This window comes from Ceratotherium simum, chromosome 15, assembly GCF_057802395.1.
Source record: "Ceratotherium simum simum isolate JZ-2026a chromosome 15, ASM5780239v1, whole genome shotgun sequence".
NCBI classification, from domain to species: domain Eukaryota; kingdom Metazoa; phylum Chordata; class Mammalia; order Perissodactyla; family Rhinocerotidae; genus Ceratotherium; species Ceratotherium simum.
In genome coordinates, this window is record NC_141914.1 from 50135773 (window position 1) to 50160175 (window position 24403).

The 24403-nt window shown below is 43.5% G+C and overlaps 1 protein-coding gene across 2 annotated transcripts in view; it reads left to right on the forward strand.

The window, feature by feature from the left end:
- The window catches only part of TNIK (TRAF2 and NCK interacting kinase), a 389733-nt gene that overhangs the window by 284378 nt on the left and 80952 nt on the right, over positions 1-24403 (forward strand). For both annotated transcript variants that reach the window (XM_004424740.3, XM_087440033.1), the window contains exon 13: positions 24114-24224. In XM_004424740.3, the coding sequence (XP_004424797.1) occupies positions 24114-24224 (111 nt within the window). The remainder of the gene's footprint in view (positions 1-24113; positions 24225-24403) is intronic.

A 24403-nucleotide genomic window follows, 5' to 3' on the forward strand; every position in this document is an offset into this window, starting at 1 on the left:
ATAGCTTTGGGGAAGTTGGATGGCAGAGGAAAGGTTAACTAGCTGCCCGGTAATGGGGCAGTAATTTTACAGTTTTCCCAAACACCGTCTTGCTCCTCATTAACGGTTTACAGCAATTCACTTGCTTTGTCAGGTGGCTGCTGTGGTTAGAGGGCGGTAAATTGCAGACACCAGGAACAGATTGCTTTTTAAATGGCACATCCAGGCCCAGCTTCCCTGGTTTAAATCAGTGAGGGCCTCAGTTCCAGTTTGCAGTAAATCTCCTCAAGCTCATTATGTCCCTGGAATATTAGTGTGCCGACCAGCAACAATGATACCAACAGTTGCAATTACTGAGTGACTTCTGTGTGCCAGGTACTGGATAGGGTGCTCTGCTTATGTCTAGGATCTCATCTACTGTCATTATCTCTTTGCATATATCCATCATCTCGGATGCAAAACACATATAATCCCCATTTAACAGAGGAAACCGAGGATCAGGGAGGGGAAGTAATTGGTGCTGTGTCGCAGGGCCAGTAATTGCAAGGGCAGGATTCACACCCTGGTCTCCCTGATCCCAAAGTCCACGCAAGCCCTGAGACGGTAAGTGTAGGTACGTGCCAGAGCCTCGAACTGTGATCCTCAGAATAGGACCTTGTAGGCTTCTGCCAACAGCAGCAGGCAAGTGAAGCCCTTTGCAATCTAAGTACATAAGTCTGTAACGCTGTCAGTGTGAAGAAGGCTCAGCACAGGAGAAGTTTGGCGTTCACCTCCTTCTATTCTAAGATTATGCTGTAGTAGACAGAGGCACTGCAGGGCTGTGGGGCAGAACCTTCAAAGAAGCGGGCAGAGGCAGGGTGAAGGCAGGTGTGGGTGTTCATCAGGCGGCTCTCAGAAGTGGAGTATGAAGTGTAGCCGTGGAGGTGCCTGCACCACCTCTGGTTACTCTCCTGGGCACAGACTGACATTCCCTGCAGCTATGCCCTGGTGTCATCTCCTTGCTGCCCCCAGCCTGGAGCCACGCCATGTCCTCCACTCTCTCAGGTGTCCTCAGGACCAAAGGCCTCTGCTGTTTGGATCCAAGCTTTGCTCCTTTAGACTTCTGATCCACCCTCTCCCTCCAGCTAAGCAGTGCCCCCGCAGGCTCTGCTCCCGAGTCCTACCTTCCCTGCTCTTTTCCTGGCTTGTGGTTTATTCCTTCCAGGAGCATTTCCCAAGGCTGCCACCTCATTGGAACGTCAAATCCTGGAAGGAAACCGGACCATCTGCCTTAGTCAGTGGGATCTTTGCCAAGTGATTTGTTACACTTAGTTTCAAGCTAAAGGCAGTTACCATGTAACCCTAGAAAATTCCCACTGACATCCCATAAAGCACTTACAATACTCAAGAATGCAAACATGCATGTGGGCACACACACACACTTACATGAATTTCCTTTTTTTTTTTTTTAGTTTTAACATAAGAACTCTTGGCCCCTTGGACCTCGATCCTCAATTAGTGCAAAGTCTTTTCAGAGGATGCATTGTATTGTTTTGTTTTTATTTTTTGTTTTTTTTTTCCCTTCTTACCTGGCATTATTTATTTGAATTTATGTTTTTTCATCAAGTTGTTAGAATAGTCATTTCTGACAGTTATGAACACCTGCCACAAGACAGGTAGTCTGTTCAGCACTTTATGTGAATTGGCTGATGTAGTCCTCACAGTAACCCCCATTCAAAAGATAATGCAGCTGAGTCTCAGAGAGGTTAATAATTTGCTAAAGGTCACACAGCTTGAGAGGTTTCAAATCCAAGGGATCCAACTGCTGAGCCCAGGTGCTGTCACAGCATCTGTCTGGCCTCTCTGCTGATAAGCCATGGTCAGCATGCTTTTCCATATTCTTTCCAATGCCTCTGCTTCTGTGGCCTATTACCCTGAGAATTGAAGGGTTTCTGAGCAAGGGCAAAGAAGCTGCACCCAGCAGGTGCTCATCTTTGAGCGGGGTTCTGGCTCTCATGCTCCCAGTCAGAGCTACAGAGGCTTCCTCGTGTCTCTTCTTTTGTGGCATTTTCTGGAGCCTCTACCTTGGATGCAAGTCAGAGTTCAGACTCAGAGGGACACGTGTAACCACAGGGACATGCCCTCTAAGTTCCCGCTTGTGCAGAAGACAGCTGCATGCACTGTGCCCTCTGCACCAATGTGCATGAGCCCCGGCTTCTCCCCAGAAGCAGGAACACTGTGACCACAGGGCAGCAGGAGGTTATACCGGCTTTATCTTTTGATCCTTTATCTTGCCCCTATTGCTCAATAGAAACGAAAAAGAAATACTGAATACTCAGATGGCTGTAAATTCTGAACCCTTAAGTAATGACTGTCCCTGCCACCAGGAACTCCTCTCCCGCATCTTGCTCCTGCTGGATCTGCATCCACGTCTGCTGCCCTGGCCTGTGGTGATGACTTGTGTTTCTGGTGTCCTGAGTAGGAACTTGGACCACATTGTCACATAGGAGCAGTTAAAGCCCGTAGTTAGACGTGTAAATTTAGCTTCATTGTGGGTCAGCTGGGCTCTTGTAGGCATCCTGGGAAATACATTACCACTTCCAAATAAAGGCACTTCAGATGCCCTTTTGGTGACATGGGGCTGCGTAGGTTGTAGCCTTCGTATTCCTCAGTGATCTCGGATGTCACCTCCTTCCAGAGGTTTCTGAGGAAGCCCTACCGTCCTTTGCTATTTATGGGTAACCATGTGGATCTGACTAGGTTCTAAATCAGTAAATGTATATTCTTAGAAGGACTTTGACTATAAACTGAGTGTAGTCATTTATCAGCTCGTGAAAAGGACGTGGCTTCAGGTCAGTTAAGTGGTGGGTACAAGACTCACAGCTTTTTTTTACTGAAGTATAATTGACATACAACATGATAGTGGGTTCAGGTGTACAACTTCATGATTCAACGTTTGTATACACTGCACAGTGATCACCACAATAAGTCTAGTTACCCTCTATCACCATACAAAGTTAATACAACAGTAATGCAATATTGTAAGACTCTCTGTTTTTGACCAATGATGAAGTACAATTTTAACTAAGTTCCAGGAACTCGATTAAACCCAGCTGAGGTGAATGAATCCATCAATAGTGAGAAAAAGTGCATAGAGAGCCTCTTGTGTTTTTATTCAGTTGGCCTAGACTATACACAGCTTGTTCTATACAAGTTATCAGAGAGTTAGGGGCCGAGAGGTGTGGGGGTTTCCACTCTGGTCATCTTTTCAGACTAACCTTGGGCAGAAGATGTGTGGTGATGCTTGATTCTACTCAAGAGTTTTGAAATGATACTAGTGATTTATGTATTTTTTTCAATTTGCTGAGAGCCTTCTGTACCTTCATTTGGGGGAGAGTGTCTTTAAGTCACAGGAATGAATCAAATTGACTCCAGGAGCACCACCTACCTCCATGGTAGTAAGTTTTATTCTTTGGAGAATTGTGTTAAGTTTTTCAAGCCACCTGGGTCTCATTTAGTGCCCTTTAAGACAATTGTAACATCATCCAGTTATAAAAACAACCAGTTCTAGCTAAAAGATATTATACTGTTTTGGTTCTATCACATGAAATTTCTTTTAAAGAATTACCACCAGGTAATTCACCAGACAATCGTAACATCATCCAGTTATAAAAACAACCAGTTCTAGCTAAAAGATATTATACTGTTTTGATTCTATCACATGAAATTTCTTTTAAAGAATTACCACCAGGGCCGGCCCGGTGGCCGAGTGGTTAAAGTTCCACATGCTCTGCTTCAGTGGCCCGGGTTTGCAAATTCAGATCCCAGGTGCGGACCTACATCATTCACCAGCCATGCTGTGGCAGCGTCCCACATACAAAGTAGAGGAATATTGGCACAGATGTTAGCTCAGGGATAATCTTCCTCAAGTGAAAAAAGAGGGAGATTGGCAACAAATGTTAGTGCAGGGCAAATCTTCCTCAGCATAAAAAAAAAAATAAGAATTACCATCTGTGTCTCCTTGGCCAGTAACAGTGGAGCACTAATGTACAAAATGAGAGCCTAGCAGTCCAAACATGTGAAATCCCTATAAGCCTCTAATTGTTTATTGTGAGTGACTGGGGCTTTCAAGGATATTGGGCTTAACTGTTTTTTTTTAAAGTGTATGGTGGAATTAAAACCTTTTTCCTATTCCTATAGGCAGTCATTCAACAAAATCAGTGAATGCACACCTCTACTATGCAAGCACTGTGCTGGACACTGGGAATACGTCTGCCCTTGTGAAGGCTGGATCTGTGAGGGAAGCAGGCATTAGGCAAATAAACACCCAAATAACCAGTCACTGTCATTGCCAGACTGCTATGGTGGAGAATGGTGCGCTAAGGGGGTGAGCCACAGGGGTGGGAGCCTAGCCTGGCTTGGAGGCCTGGTGTCCAGCTGAAGGAGGGCAGAGGGGCACGCGGGAATGCCAGGCTGGGAATCCAAGGCACAGTCCCGCAGGGCTTCATAGACCAAGTTAAGGAATTTCGAATTTTGTTCTAAGAATAGTGGGAAACCATTGATGTGTTGCAACCAAGGAAATACGATCAGAACTGTGTTTTTACAGTGAAACTTTGGCTGCTGCAAGGGAAGCGATTGGAAGAAAGCGAGAGTGGGTAGGAGAGACAAGTTAGTCCAGGCCAGACGCTGTGGTGCTTCAGGTGGAGGGTGGTGGAGTGGGGACTGAGAAAGGCCCTTTGAGAGAGATGCAGCGTGTAGAAGATGCAGGACCTGGTGGTTGATTGGACAGTGTAGGTGAAGGAGAGCAGGCAGTCACAGAAGGTTCCCCGATGCTGGACTGGAGCATCCAGGTGGAGGACCAGGTTCGGAAGCAGGAGGAGAAGATCAATTTGGAAAGTAGTGAGTTTAAGATGCATATGAGGTGGCCCGTGGTGACACCAAGGATGCAGTTGGATTATATGGATTTAGCTTAGAAGAGGGGTGGAGGATAGAAAAAAATGGAAATTATTGGTTTATGGTAATGAAGAATACATAGAGAAGAGAGTCTGGACCTGAGCTCTGAGAACTCAGAGTAGGGGAGGAGAGCCAGCAAAGAAGACTGATAAGGACATAGAAGGAACACCAGGAGAGTTTCATGTTTTTGCAAAGAAAATCGAGTATTCAAGCATAGGGACGGAGTTAAAGGGGCCAGCGCTACAGAACCTCCCCCAAAGGTTGAGTAAAATAACAGCATTCTTTACTGTCAGAACAAAGAAGATATTTAAAAAGTAGTTTTTGTGTAGTATTCTCTAGAAACACATTCATTTCTTCTCTCTTTTGGAGGAAGGGAAGCAATTTGCTCAGAAAGTCAGAAGATCTGGATTTGGAGTGAAATGATGTTGATTTGAATTTGAGGGTCTCTGTGTATCACCTGCATGCCCTGACGGTCCCCTTGGTCTCCCCACAATCCCCTTCCTGAGCCCTGCATGCCCTGACGGTCCCCTTGGTCTCCCCACAACCCCCTTCCTGAGCTCTGCAGGGAGGCTGCTAACAAAGCCTGTTCCCACCACCAACGTTGTGCTGAGAGTGAACCAGGAAAATGGTTGTGAAGCACTTTGTCAACTGCCAAGAGGGGCACAGATCTCGCTTTTGAAGGACTTATCAAATCCAGTTTGTTTGTTTGTTTGTTTATTTATTTATTTATTTATTTATGTTTTTGGTGAAGAGGATCGGCCCTGAGCTAACATCCATTGCCAGTCTTCCTCTTTTTGCCTGAGAAAGATTGTCCCTGAGCTAACATCTGTGCCAATCTTCCTCTCTTTTGTGTACGTGGGATGCCGCCACAGCGTGGCTTGATGAGCAGTGTGTAGGTCTGTGCCCAGGATCCGAACCCATGAATGCCGGGCCACCAAAGCAGAGCATGTGAACTTAACCACTATGCCACTGAGCCAGCCCCACAAATCCAGTTTAAATATTGTTAACAAGCCCTACCTCATGCTTCTGATTAGAAGACTTTTCATAATTACTTGTGCATCCATTTGTGGTCAGCCTTGCCCACATTCTCTCTTAGCATTTGCTTTCACTCAGGCTAACCAGGCTAGTCTCATAGATGCTGTGCCAGCTGGAGCCCAAACCAGAGAAGCCACTGGTGTGTGAGGTTATTCTTTGGAACCTAAGTAGTTTCTCCCAGATTCTCTTAGACCAAAAAAGTGAGGGGGGACAGAGGGGAGCTGCATATTTCTTTAAGAGTCACTATGTACAGGACAACATATTGAAGCTCTGAAAAGTCCCATGGACAACAGAGCTTTTGGGGAAATTCTATTAAGAGTAGTACTTTGGCTAACAGTATTTTGGCTATCTTCCTTATTAGATGTAAGTTCTTTAACTTTTCTGTGCCTCAGTTTCCTCATCTGTAAAACTAGAAATAACAGTAACACTTACCTCCTGGGGCTGTTGTGAGATATAAATGGGTGAATTCATAGAAAGCCTTAGAATAGCATCAATGCTGAGAACACACTGAATAAATATTAGTAGTAGTTATTATTGGAGCGGGTGCCTTTGGCTGAAGTCAGAGGTATAATTTCCAAAAGTTTAAGCTCTTTTATGTTCGGCAGTAAAACCCTCTTGAATTTATTAAAATATATGTACCAACAGGTAAGCTTTTATTCATGCTTTGTGAAGAATGTTATACTAGTAGGAATTCAGTTATGTCATTAAGAGAAAAAAATATCTACGGTTTTTAAACGGCTGGGTAGCAGATAAGTGTAGAGGCAAAGTACACCAGCCGAGAAGCGGTGGAGACCAAGGTCTAATTCCAGCCACATGGCCTTGGGCAAATTCCCCTCTCTGAGCCTCAGCTTCCTTATGTACACCATCAAGATACTGTTTACTGTGCAGGACTGTTGTGAGAAGTCAGTGGAATCATATCTGCAGAAGACTCAGCACAATGCCTGACACAAGAGTGGACTGACATTGTTGAGTGAATATTTTATTGTTATTTTGGAACTGATGATTTCAATGTTGTTGTCAGTTTTCTTGTTTTAAGAGGTTTCTAGATAGATAGCATTTTCCCATTGTAGGGCTTCCTTAATTATCTAACGTGCCTTCCCTGTTTACTATGAAACCTGGACTTTTCCATCCCTTTTTGGAGGCTCTTTTCTCAATGCACCCCTCTTATTGTGTCTTGCTGGGGTATCCGTCTGCAGTTAAATTAGCCAGCAGTCCTGGCCTTGCCAGCACGAGGGGGCAACCCATTCTTCATCCTTCCAGATGTACCTCGTCTTATAGGATCAACCACCACCTTGGAAAGTCTCCTCTTCCCAGCCAAGCCTCAGGGGACCTTCCCTGGGAGAAACTCTGCTTTTCAATAGATTCTCTTACCAGTATTTTTCACTGTCATTTCCAGCACTGTATAATTACAATCCCATCATTGCCAGCAAGTGGCTGCAGCAAGTTTCCTCTCCTATCAGTACCTAAAAAAACCGCTAAGACGACAGAGATCTTGTGATGTCTGAACAGTAAGCTTCTGGGCATCAGGGACACATACGTGGGGAATGACCATTTCACTGAGAAGGTAGAAACAAGGCAGTCAAGGGTGCGGTAAGAGACTGCCTGGGTTTGAATCCTGGCTCTGCCACTTAACTGCCTTTATGATCGTGGGCAGAACATGACTTCTTTATGTCTTGCTTTGCCCATTTATAAAATGAGATAGTAATAGTTTCAAGGATTAAATGAATTAATACACACAAAACACTTAGAACAGTACCTGGCGCAGAGTAAGCACCTAAATAAGTTCAAGAAGAGACTGAACACAAAAGGACAATCTTTGTTTCCCGTTATCTGCCTTTTGTTGCCGCTCTGAGTCATCTCTTTTCAGGGTGAGGGCTCAGAGCTGAATGCAGCCTGAGCGAGCAGGAGACAGGGAATGCTGCCTTCCCACCCACAGGACCACACTCGCGGGTCCGCAGCCGGAAGAAAGCACCGTGAACAAGAATAACTCCCCCATTTCAGGGCCTGGAGTGTTAATTCATTGATACTACTGAGAAATGGCCTTTAATTCACTTAATCATTAACCACAGGCATCCGAATGTGTCCTGTGAGCAGCGGCCACTGGTGGGGGGCCGAGCAGCCCTTTATTCCCGGATGTCGTTAGCATCAGCACAAACGCTGAATGCTTTCTAGCTGGGCTTTTGCTCTCTTATTTCAATAACTGAACAGAAATTATGAAACAGCTGGGAGGCAGGCTAGCAAACTGGCTACTCATTGTCCAGGGCAAGGCCTGCCCGTGGGCCTCTGACAAGGGTGTGCAGTCGTGCGTGCCTAGAAATCATGCTTGTGCTTCAGGAGGCTGTGTGGTTGGCATGGATGTAGGAACCCTGCTTCTCAGTGGATCCCAGAGGGGTTCCTTGTTCTAACTTACCTGCCATGCTACAGGAGGTCCCGCTTGTCCACTTGGACACCTGGGTCCTGTGATGGGAAGGGTGTCCTGCCAAGGTGAGGAAGTTGGGCTGAAATTCCTATACTGCAGCTTAAAAAGTTACTGATACTTGAAATCCTTTTGCTCAGACTCCTTCCTACACTTTCAAGGAATGGGAAGGGTATGCCAGTATTTTACACTTGTAGCATTTCAAACTGGAAAAAACCCAGTGATAGGCAGTTTCTGGCCCTCAGTGTATCTAGAGCACCTTAGGTGAAAGGCAGGGATTGCTTTTCACTGACAGCGTGGAATGGACATTACGGACCTGGGTTCCATTGTCTAGGGTCTTCATAGAACCTCTTTTGTTACATCTAGTCTGCATCTCTTATGTTTCACAATCATTATTTTTAGTATTCCTAAACTTAGAACTATGACAACAAAATAGTTTCACAGAAAGTATGATTTCACGTGACATTTAAATCGAATTGTTTTCATTTCACTCTTGTTTTCTTCAGTGAGCAGTTTTATAGAATCATAGAGGCTGGGGAACATAAGGGACCTCAAAAGTGATCTAAGCCATTTCTTCTCTCAAAGTAAGACTCCCTTTGACAATACTCCTCAGAGTCATTTAACCTGTTTAATGTGTAATCTCTGCTTATACGTTTAGAGGTTCGAGGCAGCATGTTCTATTTTCGAGCAATTCCTCCTGTTAAGAAATGTATCCTGTTATTGATTCAAGTCCTTGTGATCCCCCTGCATTAATACAGGTCATGCCAAAGAAAACTAAAATGCCCTACACATCAGCCCAGAAATGTCTGAAGGCGATGGTAATGTTCTTCCACAAATGTCACAGTTCCTGCAACCTTTCCACATCTGATATAATTTAGCATCTTCAGTATCATTGCAGATGTGCTGGGGTGGCCCTCTGTGGAGATATTGTATTAATAAACTGGTGTATGATGGGCTTGTTTTCCTAGGACTCATATTAAGGCTTCAGAATGGCGGCAGAAGAAATTTGAGAATTAGATCTGCACTTGACTTTTACACCAACCTCCAGAGTCATAGGTACTCAGGATGTCCATTGGGCCATTCTTGCTCCTCTGTGTGATACTCAGGAAAACCCAGGTAGCCATTCTCTCTGGGGAAGCTGCAGCTCAGAGATGATAAGAAGCTTGTGAATTATCACACTGACTAGCATCCGGAGAAGAGGCGGGACCAGGATTCTTCTATAAGCTTCCTCGTGGCTCAGTCTGTTTGGAACTTTCATTCGCTTTCCACATGCATAAAGACCAGCTTGGCACATGTGTACTCAGACGGTGCTTAGCCATGGGGCTGCCTACTGATCAAAAGTTGGCTGGGAGCTCAAAGAGAGGGCTTCACTTAGGCTGTTAATTTTCCAGGAAAGCTCTGAATGAGTAGGTTGGATGGTTTATCTTTAATAGTGGAAAGTTGATGTAAAAAGAAAGAATGAGCTATATCTAGTCTGTCTAGCTTTCTCAGTGGTTTGCTGCTTACTGTTTCTGTGAAGAAAAGATAGGTAACAAAGTGAAGATAGAAAGAGGGGAAGATGGCCACTTGAAAAAGCATAAGACAGCATCTTTCACTTTGTATATGTAGATGTCTCAACCAGCTGCTTTCCGATCCACAGAGGCAGCGTGGCAAGAGCCAGATGCAGAGTATGGTCTTGGCTTTGCACTTATCAACTGAGTGAACTTGGGCAAAAACTTGGGAGGAGAGTTAGATGAGTTAATACAAGTAAAGGGCTTAGGATGGTGCCTGGCATCATAGGAGGCACTACATAAGTGTTTGTTCTCATTATTAATAATTATTATTATTTTTTGTTATTCTGATGACTTTGTTGTGTCCTGGATTCAGAGGTGCCAGACTGCTTCACCATCACTCTCGTGTCCTTCCTATAAAGCAGGTCTGGAATCCCAGTGTTAGTTGCAAAGACTCATGCCCTTGCCCCACAATGGTTGGTTTGCAATGGTCTTACCAAAACTGAAACTTTAGTGGGTGTTAAAATGGGCCAATGGAATGCCCAGAAGCTTTAATGCCTGTCATCACAATTGCAGCTCCTGTGAAGCTTATAGAGAACAGTCCTATTTAAGTGAGGGGGCATGTGTGTTGTGCGGTCGATTCAAAAGACTGCACTGGGTCCTTTCATTCCGAGTGTCGTTGAACAGAGAGCCCCTGGGTTGAGGGGATGGTTTGAGGTACTTCCCAAGGAGCCTGACTTGATCCTGCAACAGCTGCTTTCCTGTCCTCTGGTGGCTGACTCAGGTCTTCCACAGTCTGTGGGGGCCCCTCTCACCACTTCTAGGAGGGCACCCAGGATGAAAAGCAGGCGGAGCTCTCCAAGAGCAAACCAGAACTGCTTCACTTCACTTCTTATTCTGAAGTGTTAGTAGATCTTAGCTTTTCGATGTAGCACATCCTCGATTAGACTTTTAGGATGAAGAGACTTGTGAGATCACCTAATCTGCCCCCTTGTTGAAGGTTGGGTTGAAGTGACTTATTCAAGGTCATACAACATTCACTCATTTATTAAACAAACATTTATTGAGACTGTGGGGTCTGCAGTGTTTGTATCGGTGGCAGAGCAGGACTAGAATCTAGTCTTACTATTTCTGATCCAGTGTGCTTTCCCCCAAGCCCTGTGACCTCTCTTACCTACCCGACTCCCCCAAAGGCACGTCACATTGCAGCTATGAGGTATTAATTCTTATATGTGGGTGTTATCTCTGAGTCTGTATAATGGGAAACATGATGTAAAAGATAAACCCAGGGCCCAAAATCTTTACACAATGGCATCTAGCCTTGTTTTCCCCAAATCTACCTGAATGTCATGAGAACAAGATTCAAATTCAACCTGTACATTTGGTAAGTAGAAAAAATCAGCCAAGTATCCTATCTGGAATGTCTTAAGAATGTTGAAGGAAGTGCTAATGGTGATGGGGTAGATGAGGTATCTTTGCTCACTTCCTCCCTCTACACTGCACTGCACTTCCCACTACATCTCCAATTGACAGATACTCTCCCAGGTACTAGGCCCACAGTACAGTCTTAGATTAGAAAGGACACTGGATTAAGTTTCCCTGTAGGTCCCAGTGAGTTCTTTTTTTGTTTGTTTGTTTTTGTTTGTTTGTTTGTTTGTGTCTTCCTTCCTTCCTTCCTCCTTCCCTCCCTCCCTCCCTCCCTTCCTTCCGTCTCCCTTCCTCCCTCCCTCTCTCTCTTTAAATTTTTTGTTTCTTGCAGTAACATTGGTTTATAACATTGTATAAATTTCAGGTGTACATCATTATACTTCTATTTCTGCATAGATTACATCATGTTCACCACCCAAATACTAATTACAACCCATCACCACACACATGTGCCGAATTATCCCTTTCGCCCTCCTCCCTCCCCCTTTCCCCTCTGGTAACCACCAATCCAATCTCTGTCTCTATGTGTTTGTTTGTTGTTGTTATTATCTACTACTTAATGAGGGAAATCATATGGTATTTGACCTTCTCCCTCTGACTTATTTCACTTTGCATAATACCATCAATGTCCATCCATGTGGTCACAAATGGGTGGATTTCATCATTTCTTATGGCTGAGCAGTATTCCATTGTGTATATATGCCACATCTTCTTTATCCATTCAACCCTTGATGGGCACTTAGGTTGCTCCCAAGTCTTGGCTATTGTGAATAACACTGCAATGAACACAGGGGTGCATGTATCTTTACGCATTGGTGTTTTCAAGTTCTTTGGATAAATACCCAGCAGTGGAATAGCTGGATCATATCGTAGTTCTATCCTTAATTTTTTGAGAAATCTCCATACTGTCTTCCATAGTGGCTGCACCAGTTTGCACTCCCACCAGCAGTGTATGAGAGTTCCCTTCTCTCCACATCCTCTCCAACACATGTTGTTTCCTGTCTTGTTAATTATAGCCATTCTGACGGGCGTGAGGTGATATCTCATTGTAGTTTTGATTTGCATTTACCTGATAGTTAATGATATTGAACATCTTTTCATGTGCCTGTCATCTGTATATCTTCTTTGGAGAAATGTCTGTTCAGGTCTTTTGCCCATTTTTTAATTGGGTTGTTAGTTGTTTTGTTGTTGAGATGCATGAGTTCTTTATATATTTTGGAGATTAACCCCTTATCAGATGTATGGTTTGCAAATATCTTCTCCCAATTGTTAGATTGTCTTTTTGTTTTGTTGATGGTTTCCTTTGCTATGCAGAAGCTTTTTAGTTTGATGTAGTCCCATTTGTCTATTTTTTCTATTGTTTCTCTTGCCCAGTCAGACATGGTGCTTGAAAATATGTTGCTAAGACCGATGTCGAAGAGCATACTGCCTGTTTTCTTCTAGAAGTTTCATAGTTTCAAGTCTTACATTCAAGTCTTTAATCCATTTTGAGTTAATTTTTGGGTATGGTGTAAGGTAAGGGTTTACCTTCATTTTTTTGCATGTGGCTATCCAGTTTTCCTAACACCATTTGTTGAAGAGACTTTCTTTTCTCCATTGTATGTTCTTGGCTCCTTTGTCGACGATTAGCTGTCCATAGATGTGTGGGTTTATTTCTGGGCTTTCAATTCTATTCCATTGATCTGTGTGTCTGTTTTTGTGCCAGTACCATGCTGTTTTGGTTACTCTAGCTTTGTAGTACATTTTGAAATCAGGGAGTGTGATACTTCCAGCTTTGTTCTTTTTTCTTGGGATTCCTTTAGCTATTCGGGGTCTTTTGTTGTTCCATATAAATTTTAGGATTCTTTGTTCTATTTCTGTGAAAAATGTTGTTAGAACTTTGATAGGGATTGCATTGAATCTATAGATGGCTTTAGGAAGTATGGACATCTTAACTATATTAATTCTTCCAATCCAAGAGCACGGAATATCTTTCCATTTCTTTGTGTCTTCTTCAGTTTCTTTCAGCAATGTTTTATAGTTTTCGGTGTACAGATGATTCACATCTTTGGTTAAGTTTATTCCTAGGTATTTAATTCTTTTTGTTGCAATTGTAAATGGGATTGTATTCTTAATTTCTCTTTCTGCTACTTTGTTGTTAGTGTATAGAAATGCCACTGATTTTTGTATGTTGATTTTGTATCCTGCAACTTTACCGTATTCATTTATTACTTCTAAAAGTTTTTTGGTGGATTCTTTAGGGTTTTCTATATATAAAATCATGTCATCTGCAAATAGTGCGAGTTTCACTTCTTCCTTTCCAATTTGGATCCCTTTTATTTCATTTTCTTGCTTGATTGCTCTGGCTAGGACTTCCAGTACTATGTTAAATAGGAGTGGTGACAGTGGGCATCCTTGTCTGGTTCCTGTTCTTAGAGGGATAGCTTTCAGTTTTTCACCATTGAGGATGATATTAGCTGTGGGTTTGTCATATATGGCCTTTATTATGTTGAGGTACTTTCCTTCTATACCCATTTTATTCAGACTTTTTACATAAATGGATGCTGTATCTTGTCAAATGCTTTCTCTGCATCAATTGAGATGATCAAGTGATTTTTATTCTTCATTTTATTAATGTGGTGTATTACGTTGATTGATTTGCTAATGTTGAACCATCCCTGCATACCTGGAATAAATCCCACTTGATCATGGTGTATAATCTTTTTAATGTATTGTTGTATGCGATTTGCTAGTATTTTGTTGAGGATTTTCGCATCGATGTTCATCAGTGATATTGGCCTGTAATTTTCTTTTTTTGTGTTGTCCTTGTCTGGTTTTGGTATCAGGGTAATGTTGGCTTTGTAGAATGAGTTAGGGAGCTTCCCCCCTCCTCAATTTTTTGGAAGAGTTTGAGAAGGATAGGTATTAAGTCTTCTTTGAATGTTGGGTAGAATTCACCAGGGAAGCCGTCTGGGCCTGGACTTTCGTTTTTGGGGAGGTTTTTGATTACTGTTTCCATCTCCTTACTGGTGATTGGTCTATTCAAATTCTCTATTTCTTCTTGATCCAGTTTTAGAAGGTTGTATGATTCTAAGAATTTATCCATTTCTTCCAGATTGTCGAATTGGTTGGCATATAGTTTTTCATAGTATTCTCTTATAATCTTTTGTATTTCTGAGGTGTCTGTTGTAATTTCTCCTCTTTTGTTTCTGATTTTACTTATTTGCGCCTTCTCTCTTTTTTTCTTGGTGAGTCTAGCTAAAGGTTTGTCAATTTTGTTGATCTTTTCAAAGAACCAGCTCTTGGTTTTATTAATTTTTTCTATTTTTTTTTAGTCTCTGTTTCATTTATTTCTGCTCTGATTTTTATTATTTCCCTTCTTCTACTGATTTTGGGCTTTGTTTGTTCTTCTTTTTCCAGTTCCTTTAGGTGCATTGTTAGATTGTTTATTTGAGATTTTTCTTGTTTGTTGAGATAGGCCTGTATTGCTGTAAACTTCCCTCTTAGAACCGCTTTTGCCGTATCCCATAAATTCTGGTGTGTCGTATTTTCATTTTCATTTGTCTCCAGGTATTTTTAGATTTCTCCTTTGATTTCTTCCTTGACTCAATCGTTGTTCAGTAGCATTTTGTTTAAACTCCACGTATTTGTGGCTTTTCTGATTTTCTTCCTATAGTTGATTTCTAGTTTCATACCGTTGTGGTCAGAAAAGATGCTTGGTATTATTTCAATCTTCTTAAATTTATGGAGACTTGTTTTGTGGCCTAATATGTGATCAATCCTGGAGAATGTTCCATGTGCATTTGAAAAGAATGTGCATTCTTCAGTTTTTAGATGGAATGCTCTGTATATATCTAGGTCCATCTGTTCTACTGTGTCATTTAAGGCTAGTGTTTCCTTATTGATCTTCTGTTTGGATGATCTATCCATTGGTGTAAGTGGAGTGTTAAAGTCCCCTACTATTACTATGTTAGTCTATTTCTCTTTTTATGTCTGTTAATAATTGCTTTATATATTTAGGTGCACCTACATTGGGTGCGTAGATATTTACAAGTGTTATATCCTCTTGTTGGATTGTTTCCTTGACCATTATGTAATGGCCTTTTTTGTCTCTCTTTACAATTTTTGTTTTAAAGTCCATTTTGTCTGATATGAGTATTGCTACCCCAGCTTTCTTTTCATTGCCATTTGCATGGAGTATCTTTTTCCATCCCTTCACTTTCAGTTTGTGAGTGTCTTTAGGTCTGAAGTGTGTCTCTTGTATGCAGCATATATATGAGTCTTGTTGTTTTATCCAATCAACCACCCTATGCCTTTTAATTGGAGCATTTAGTCCATTGATGTTTAAAGTAGCTATTGATAAATGTGTACTTACTGCCATTTTTTAACTTTTTTTTTTTCCTCAGTGTTTTAGTAGTCCTTCTCTGTTCCTTTCTCCTTCTGTACAGAATTGATGGTCTCTTTAGTTTGACCTCTGTCTGAAAGCTCTACTCTTTAACTCCCCTCCTCCCTCATTTTATGTTTTTGATATCATATGTAACCTTTTTTTTGTGCATTTGTATCCATTACCCTCTTATCATGGAAATAGATAATTTTTCCTATTTGTGATCTTCTTTTTTCCCCTTAAATCAGTCCCTTTAACATTTCTTGTAGCACTGGTTTCTTGGTGACAAACTCCTTTAATTTTTGCTTGTCTGGGAAATTTTTGATCTCTCCTTCCATTTTGAATGATAACCTTGCTGGGTAGAGTATTCTTGGCTGTAAGTTTTTCCTTCTAGCACTTTAAATATATCGTGCCATTCTCTTCTAGCCTGTACGGTTTCTGCTGAGAAGTCAGCTGATAGCCTTATGGGGTTTCCTTTGTATGTAACTTGTCTTTCTCTTGCTGCTTTTAGGATTCTCTCTTTATCTTTAATTCTGGACATTTTGATTATGATGTGTCTTGGTGTGACACACCAAGACTTATCTTGTTTGGTGCTTTCTGTGTTTCCTGTACCTGGATGTCTGTTTCCTTCTTTAGGTTAGGGAAGTTTTCATGTATTATTTCTTGAAATAGATTCTCTGCCCCTTCGTCTCGCTCTTCTCCTTTCGGGACACCTATAACACGGATGTTAGTGTGCTTGATGTTGTCCCAGGGGTCCCTTAGACTGTCCTCACTCTTTTTAATTCTTTTCTCTTTTACCTGTTAGCTTGGGTAATTTCTTCTAGTCTTTCGTCCAGCTCACAGTTCCGTTCTTCTGTATCCTCTACTCTGCTTTTGAGTCCCTCTAGTGAATTTTTCATTTCCAGTATTGTATTCTTCATTTCTTTTAGATAAGTTTTTTTTTTTGTTTTTAAAGATTTTATTTATTTATTTTTTCCTCCCAAAGCCCCAGTAGATAGTTGTATGTCATAGCTGCACATTCTTCTAGTTGCTGTATGTGGGACGCGGCCTCAGCGTGGCCGGAGAAGTGGTGTGTCGGTGCGCGCCCGGGATCCGAACCCGGGCCGCCAGCAGCAGAGCGCACGCACTTAACCACTAAGCCACGGGGCCAGCCCTATTCTTCATTTCTGATTGATTCTTTTTTATATCTTCCATTTCTTTGTTGACATTCTCACTGAGTTCATCTATTCTTCTCCCCAGATCAGTGAGCATCCTTAACACTCTTTGTTTGAACTCTCTGTCTGGTAGGTTGCTCATTTCTGTTTCACTTAGTTCCTTTTCTGGGATTTTGTCCTGTTCCCTTACTTGGAATGTATTCCTTTGCCTCCTCATTTTGCCTCTTTCCCTGTGCTTTTGTCTACATATTAGGTAGGTCAGCTATGTCTCCTGTTCTTGGATAGGTGACCTTATATAAGTGATGTCTTAGGAGGTCTGCAGTGTGCTTCCCTCAGTTCTCAATGTTCCAGGGGTGACCCCTATGTGGGCTACGTGTGTCCTTCTGTTGTGGCGTGTTTGCTCTCCCTGTAGGCGCCCAGGGAGGCCGAGTTATGCTCCTGGCCCGCTGTTGTAATGCTCAGCTGCTTGTAGTTGCTGTGGGCCCTTTAGTCTCTTTATCAGGTGTGGGGAGCCCCAGCACAGTTGGCTGCAAGTTCTAATACCACATTTGTGTTTCAGTATTTCTTTTAAGTGAGTAGGCCCCCAGTGTGGCAGGTTGTTAGGCTCAGGGCCTTACAAATGCTATAAGCCTCCAGCCTTTAGGTCTCTTGTCAGCTCTCTGAGGACTGCAGCTGGGTGGGGCTGGCCTCAGGCACGGGAGCACCCAATTGTTTCAGGCTTTGGAAGGTGGGGCAAACCCCCTGTGTAGGTTTTTGAGAAGCACAAGTCTTCTGCAGCTGACAAGCCCTGCAGCCCACAGATCCACACACACAGTCAACACAGTCCTGCCCCGTGTGCGCGCCCCAACCTCCTGAAATGGACCCAGTCTCTCCACGGCTGGAGCCCCACGCACTCCGTCACTGCCCCACATTCTCCACCCGCTCCTTGTGCACGCCCTGCCCCACTGAAGTGGGCTCAGTTACCAGGCTGCAGAGAATCCAGTCACCAATCTGTGCAGGCCCACAAGTTGCCTGAGGGCTTGTTGTTGGGTGGGGCCAGGCTCTAGGGTGGGCTGCCTGCCCTGGCTGAGCTGGATTAAATCGGTGCTCTAGTGGGTGGGGCAGACCTGGGCTAGCAAGCCCCAGGGAGAACTCCAATGTCTGTGTCAGCACGCCCACACCAGGCCACAACAATGGCCGCCGCCAATGTCCCAGTCCCTGGAGAGGTCTCACCTCTCACTGCAATGCACTCAGAGCCTATCAGGTGAGTCTTTTTTCACCAAAGCACTGTGCACTTTTCTTTCTGGTGATTTTAGGTTGCTTTCTGAAATGGGTGAGTTTGTGCATGGGCCCTTTAAGAGCCGGTTTTAATTTCTTTGTGAACCAGCTTTTCTGGGGGTACTCCCCAATGTTTTAGTAGCAGGCAAAGTCAGATATTATGCCACTTGTCTCGATTGTGCTGGGTCCACAAAATGCCCACAGCGGGTGCGCTCCCCGGCTCAGGGCCCCACTCTTCCAGGGAGGGCTGCGTACCTGTGGGCTGCTCCCGGGCTGCTGTGAGGTGCTGTGGCTTGTGAAGGTGGCGTTTTTCCTCTCCAGAAGGGAGTTTCTGCCTCTTCCACCTCCATTAGGATTGTCCTTTGTTGCAGGAGTTCCTCTTATCCAGTTTTCAGTTCTGTCTCAGGGGTAATTTTTCCAAGAGTAGTCGTCAATTGGCTGTGTCGTCGGTAGGAGGTGAGTTCAGAGTCTGCTTACGCCTCCATCTTGACTTCTCTCGCCAATTCCCCAGTGAGTTCTGTGTGTGTTACCATCGCTCACTTTACCAGCTCTCTAGTGAGAGGGCGTGGCAGGCTCAGAGCAGCTTGATCCCCACTGCTGCACAAATAACTTTAACCACATGCTTAGGTGACATAATCAGTGGCAGCATCTTCATAAACAACGAGTCAAATGACACGTCTACAGTTTCTCACTTATCTCCATTTTGATCTTTCCAAGGGAGATTTTGAGATCTCATAAGATATGGAGGGCCAATACTTGTTGTTCATTTGTTTGTTATGTATACCCTTCTTTATGACTTTTCTTCATTCCACAAAGAAGACTTAAGGTGGCTTACAAAGATTTATACAGTAACTGAAAGTAAAGTAAATGAGAAAATAAAGTACAAGGGACTATAAAGTAGAAGACAAACACAAGATGAAGCCAGGGTAGGGTCAATTCACAGAAGGCCTGCATAACATGGTGTCTAGGTGCAGGTGGCCGAGGGGGCCGCCAGTCTGGCTCTGAGAGTCCTAGCAACTAAGAAAAGAGGCAAACTCGAATGGTTCGAGGTTCATGTTGTCCATCAGATAAAATAAACACATCACTCAGGCCAGCTTTCTGAGATCATTGAAAACCTGCACCCCTGCCTGTTAGTGGTTGAGAGTTCTATGGATAAGGTCTGAGGTGATATTCCTACCATAAACACAGTGGTTGGCTTTATTCAGCTGTTCTGATAACATTGTAAAATGCAATTTGTGGCCTAATAGTTCATCAAAGTCACTTCTACAAGAGCCAGAGCACCATGGTACAGTCCACATCTTCCTGCTGGTTAAACTTAATCTACCAAGAACGTTTAAAGAAACAAAAGGAAGAAAGATCAACTCCACAGCCTTTGTGATGAACACCCATGAGGCATTATTTCTTCTGACCTTAATAAGAATTGAATATTTAAGGGTTAAGGTGATATTCTCTTGGGAGAATTTAAAGAACCAAAATTCTGCATAGTCAATTTGGGATAAATGTATAACCTTTGAGGGTCCCCTGAGCAGGGGAATAGGATTATTTCCTCATTAAAATTAACTAGCCAGTTCATATACTTGAAAGTACAGCCACTCAACCTCTGCCTGGAGGTGGCCTGAGGGGAACACCCATGGGGAGAATCAAAACTGTCCTAAAAAAATCATTCTTTGGGAACACCAGCAGAAGGCAAAGGGGACAAGAAGACCCTGGTGACCTACTCCATAGAGCAAGGCAGCAATGACTGCAGTCTGGAAAACTTTCAGAGTGTGTATTATCAATCATCCCCCAACTGGGAAAAAAAATTAAGAAACATATAAGAACCCACTGAATGTCTAATTTTAAGTGATAACTTTTGGAGATGCCTCCAAGAAAATGTGGATGAAAATACATTTCTAGGCAGTTCAATATAGGTGGGGCATCTGCCAAGAGTTTCAAAGTGGTTGGTTTAAGCCATTCTTTTTTGACAGCAAAACCACTGTGATCTTGATGCATAATTTGAATGAAATTTAGAAATACTGTTTCATTCTGCCCTTTTCTACTCCTTCCAGCTTAGACTCATTCCCTTATTTTATTTTCCTGCCTTTCTCTAAGATGGCAAATAGGTACTATGCCAGTGCCCACCATAGGTGGCTCTGTTTAGAAAAACATTCTCAGTCCTTGTCTATGCTCAGCATAAAAGAATATTCTGGCCTGGAAGGGCTGTCTGAGAAGGGCATAGAAGGGTGAGGGGTGGTCTGAGGCTCTACCAGGCTTTCTCCTCTTCTCTTGCTTCACAATTTACGGTATTAAGTGCAACAAATATCAGTGGGATCAGGCCCTATGTAGAAGATAGTGGGGGCCGGCCCTGTGGCTTGGTGGTTAAGTGCGCGCGCTGCAATGCTGGTGGCCCGGGTTCGGATCCCGGGTGCGCATCAAGGCACCACTTCTCCGTCCATCCTGAGGCCGAGTCCCACATACAGCAACTAGAAGGATGTGCAGCTGTGACATACAACTATCTACTGGGGCTTTGGGGGGAAAAAATTAAATAAATAAAATCTTTAAAAAAAAAAAAAAAAAAAGAAGATAGTGGGAGATAAAAACTGGAGTGGAACAGAGACCGTGCCCACAAATAGCTTTCAGCCTAGATTGCAGAGTAGGTAAGACATACTCAGATAACCATAATACCAGGTACAGTGTGATATAAACTATAAGCATTGATGGGAGGGAAATGCCCCCAAAGAAATTTAAGAGGATACTGTATTCTCTTCTTTTGCCCCAAGTTTCTTGTTCAGTTCAGTTCAAAAAGTCTTTGCACCTGCCAGGTATCAGGCCCCACGTGAGGGTCTGCGGGTCCAGCGGGACTCAAGCACAGGCCTTGCTTTCAAAGAGCTGCTTCCAGCAAGAGTCATCAGAGCTTTGTAAAGGTGTGCGCTTGAAGCCAGGGACATGGTCTTTCTCTGACATGTTTTGATATGGCCCCTCAAATAGCCCCACACCCAGGAGGAGAGAGAGCAAACATTTTTCTGGGAAAGGCATTAACATTGAGACATAGCAGCTGGAAATTGGCAAGGTGCCCTCAGAAGGTTGGGGAAGTGACTTATTTTTCCAACCTCACCACAGGAACCAAAGCCCTGGCAGATGCCTCCATGAGTTACTGGCAGCTTATCTGAGTTGAGATCATTATTAATTATTAGTCACTTTTGAGTGTCTTTCTCAGAAACTACAGAGTACTTGGGAAGCCCAGAACCTCTTGAGTTGCAATCAATACTGTGTACACCTTGCTCAGGGACCTGAGTGGCATGTAATTATAAAACAGCATTGATTCCTGGCAAAGGGGTTGAAAATGTACAAATTTTTCACATAAAAATCAGCTAAGTCTCCAAAAGCTTTGATTATTTTTTTTTTTCTGAAGAAAGAGACCAATGGTGGGAGTAAAAGTTTGAAATGTTAGCTAAATTAGGGCTATTTCCTGCCAGGAGCCAGATCTGTACACATAATTCTTTTATTCTGTGTGCTGGCCTTGATTCATGTTGGTTGAATGTTAGAAATCTCTCTGTTTTGGTTTTGTAATCCAAATTATTTAGTCGGTTCCCATGATGTTTGCTACTCACTTCTTCCTGTATTATTTTTCTGTAAAACAAATAATTGCATGTCTGGAACTTAACTTGCCCGTATCTGTCAACACCCCTCGTTCCCTTCCCTAAACCTGCTTTTCTGCCGCTGTCTTGTACCATCTGCCATGCTCCTTGGCCTAGAACTTCACTCACCCCCACAAACCCGATAGTCACCAAATTTTGCCAATTTTATCTGGCCTAATTCTAATTTCTACTTGTAAGTTGGCGTCCACTCCAGTCCTGTTCGAATGACTAGAAATCTGAATAGTTTTTAGTCTTTCTTCCTTTTGGCTGCGTCTCCATCCTTACCAGGGATTATGAATATGGACTCTCCAACTGCCTTTGCTTCACTCATCGATGCTCTGTCATTTTCTGCCCGGATCCATAGAATGGCCTCACACTGTGTTTCAGCTTCTCGTCTTGCCTCCTGCCATGGCTGTTAGGAGGCGTCTTGAAAATGCAAATGTGGTCATGATATTTGACTGCAGACAGTCCTCCAGTGGCTCCCCATCGCCTACAATCTAAGGCGGACAAATAACTGTTGATCTAGAAGTGATAGATGTTGAGGCTCAAAAGATGCAGCTTATCTCCCAGGGTTCAGAGGTTATTGGAAGACAGCAGATCCGAGGATTGTGAGCAGGAGGCACGTCAGGAAGGCCTCCTCATTCATAGGCTTCTTTGGAGTTTGAATGTCTGTGGTTGGTTTAGCTGGGGCTGTGACAGAGAGCTTTTGTACTAGAAAGCTGTTTCCCTGGTTGTGTAGAGCTAGCTTGTCAGTGTGATACAGTCTCAATCCATTCTCTTTTGAGTAACTCATGTTTCCTCAGCCAGGCAGTGAAGTGTTATTGAGAATATTACAAGGGAATGGACCCCCTGATATGTCCCCTCCAAATCTCGTATTTGAGGAAGAAGAAATCCCAATGCCAGTACCAGGCTCAGACACAAAGGGCCTGCGACATTTCTCAAAAGGGGCACTACTAGCAGGTGGTATGGGAAAATACTTCGTAGTGTATGAGTATCCTGAGCATTGCAGGATGTTTAGCTTCCCTGGCCCCCCGGGCTAAATGCCAGTCCTGTCCCCCCATCATTGGGACAACTGGAAGAGCTCCCACATGCCCCCACATATTCCACGTGCTCCAGGGATTGGGAACGGCACTATCCCTACTTGAGAAACATTCACTCCTGTAACTGCTCCTAACATATTCTCCTTTCCTGAGGGTATAGTGAAGAGCCAGACTAATTTGTGATCTTTCTGTCACTCCTGTCACCTCTTCATCCTCTGTAATGATTGAGCTCAGATTGGAGTCACATTGCTTGGCTTTGAAATCAAGCTCTGCCACTTACTGGGTTTGACCTTGAATGTGGGCATGACCTTGAACAATTAGTTAATCTCTCTGTGCCTCAGTTTTCTCATATAAAATGGGGGATAATAGGGGCTGGCCCGGTGGCGTAGTGGTTAACTTCGTGTGCTCTGCTTCGGCAGCCTGGGGTACGCAGGTTTAGATCCTGGGCGTGGACCTGCGCACCACTTATCAAGCCATGCTGTGGCAGGCATCCTACATGTAAAGTAGAGGAAGATGGGCACAGATGTTAGCCCAGGGCCAATCTTCCTCAGTGAAAAGAGGAGGATTGGCAACAGATGTTAGCTTAGGGCTAATCTTCCTCACCATAAATAAATAAATAAATAAAATGGGGGTAATAATAATATCTACCTCAGAACATTTTTGTGAAGATTAAATGAGGTAAAGCATGAAAGGTGCTTACCACACTGTCCAGCGTCAGAAACATAGTAATTGTATGAGATGATGATGATGGTTCCTGAGCCTAAGGGTCTACTTGAGCAAGAAGTTGAAACTGACGCTTAAATTGAATACTCCAGAAAATAACAGCAGCATGGTGTATCAGAAAGGGTAGTGGACTGGGTGGGAGTCAGTAAATTCTGTTGCACCCTCAGCCATTAATTACTGTATGGCCTTGAATACGTCACTTCACTTCTCTGGTTTTTGCCTTTTCTATCTACCAAATGTTTGCCCTATGTGGTGTCAAAAAGATTGAATGACATGAGCATTGTGAATGTGCTTTAAAACCTATAGAATCTCATAAACAGTTTGATGATAAATAATAAGTTACTTATTATACACTAGTGTTTCCTACTCCTGATTTGAAAACCCCCATCAGCCAATTGGGAGAATACACTTAATGGAAACTTCTTGGGAGATGTATAAACCTGGAGAGTCTACTTGCATGGTAAATGGAAGGTTGTTCTTTATGACACTAAATTGCTGTCTATCACCCCGTCCTCCCCAGTGTGTCTCCCAATAGCACAGGAGAGAAAGAGCCTTCGGGCTCTCTGTGGGCATCTCTGTTAAGACCTCAAGTCCGCGGTTCTGCAGCTCTCCCTGCTGATTTCCCGACACCCCCCACCAGACTCTGTTCCTTCATGGTTGTCTGCTTGTTGCCCCACAGCAACAAAGGAGAGAGAAGGAGCTGCGGAAGCAGCAGGAGCGGGAGCAGCGCCGGCACTACGAGGAGCAGATGCGCCGGGAGGAGGAGAGGAGGCGCGCGGAGCATGAGCAGGTACAGCTGGGACCAGGGAGCCCCACAGGTGGTCCCGGTGTGAACTCCAGCACCAGCGTCTCTGGGGTGTGGGTCACCTTCTCTTAGGACTGCTCAGTTTAAGCAGGTTTTTACTTTTTCTCAAGCAGCTATTCTCACCTATTCAAGAGGTCAAATGCACAACCTTGGCAATGCCCACT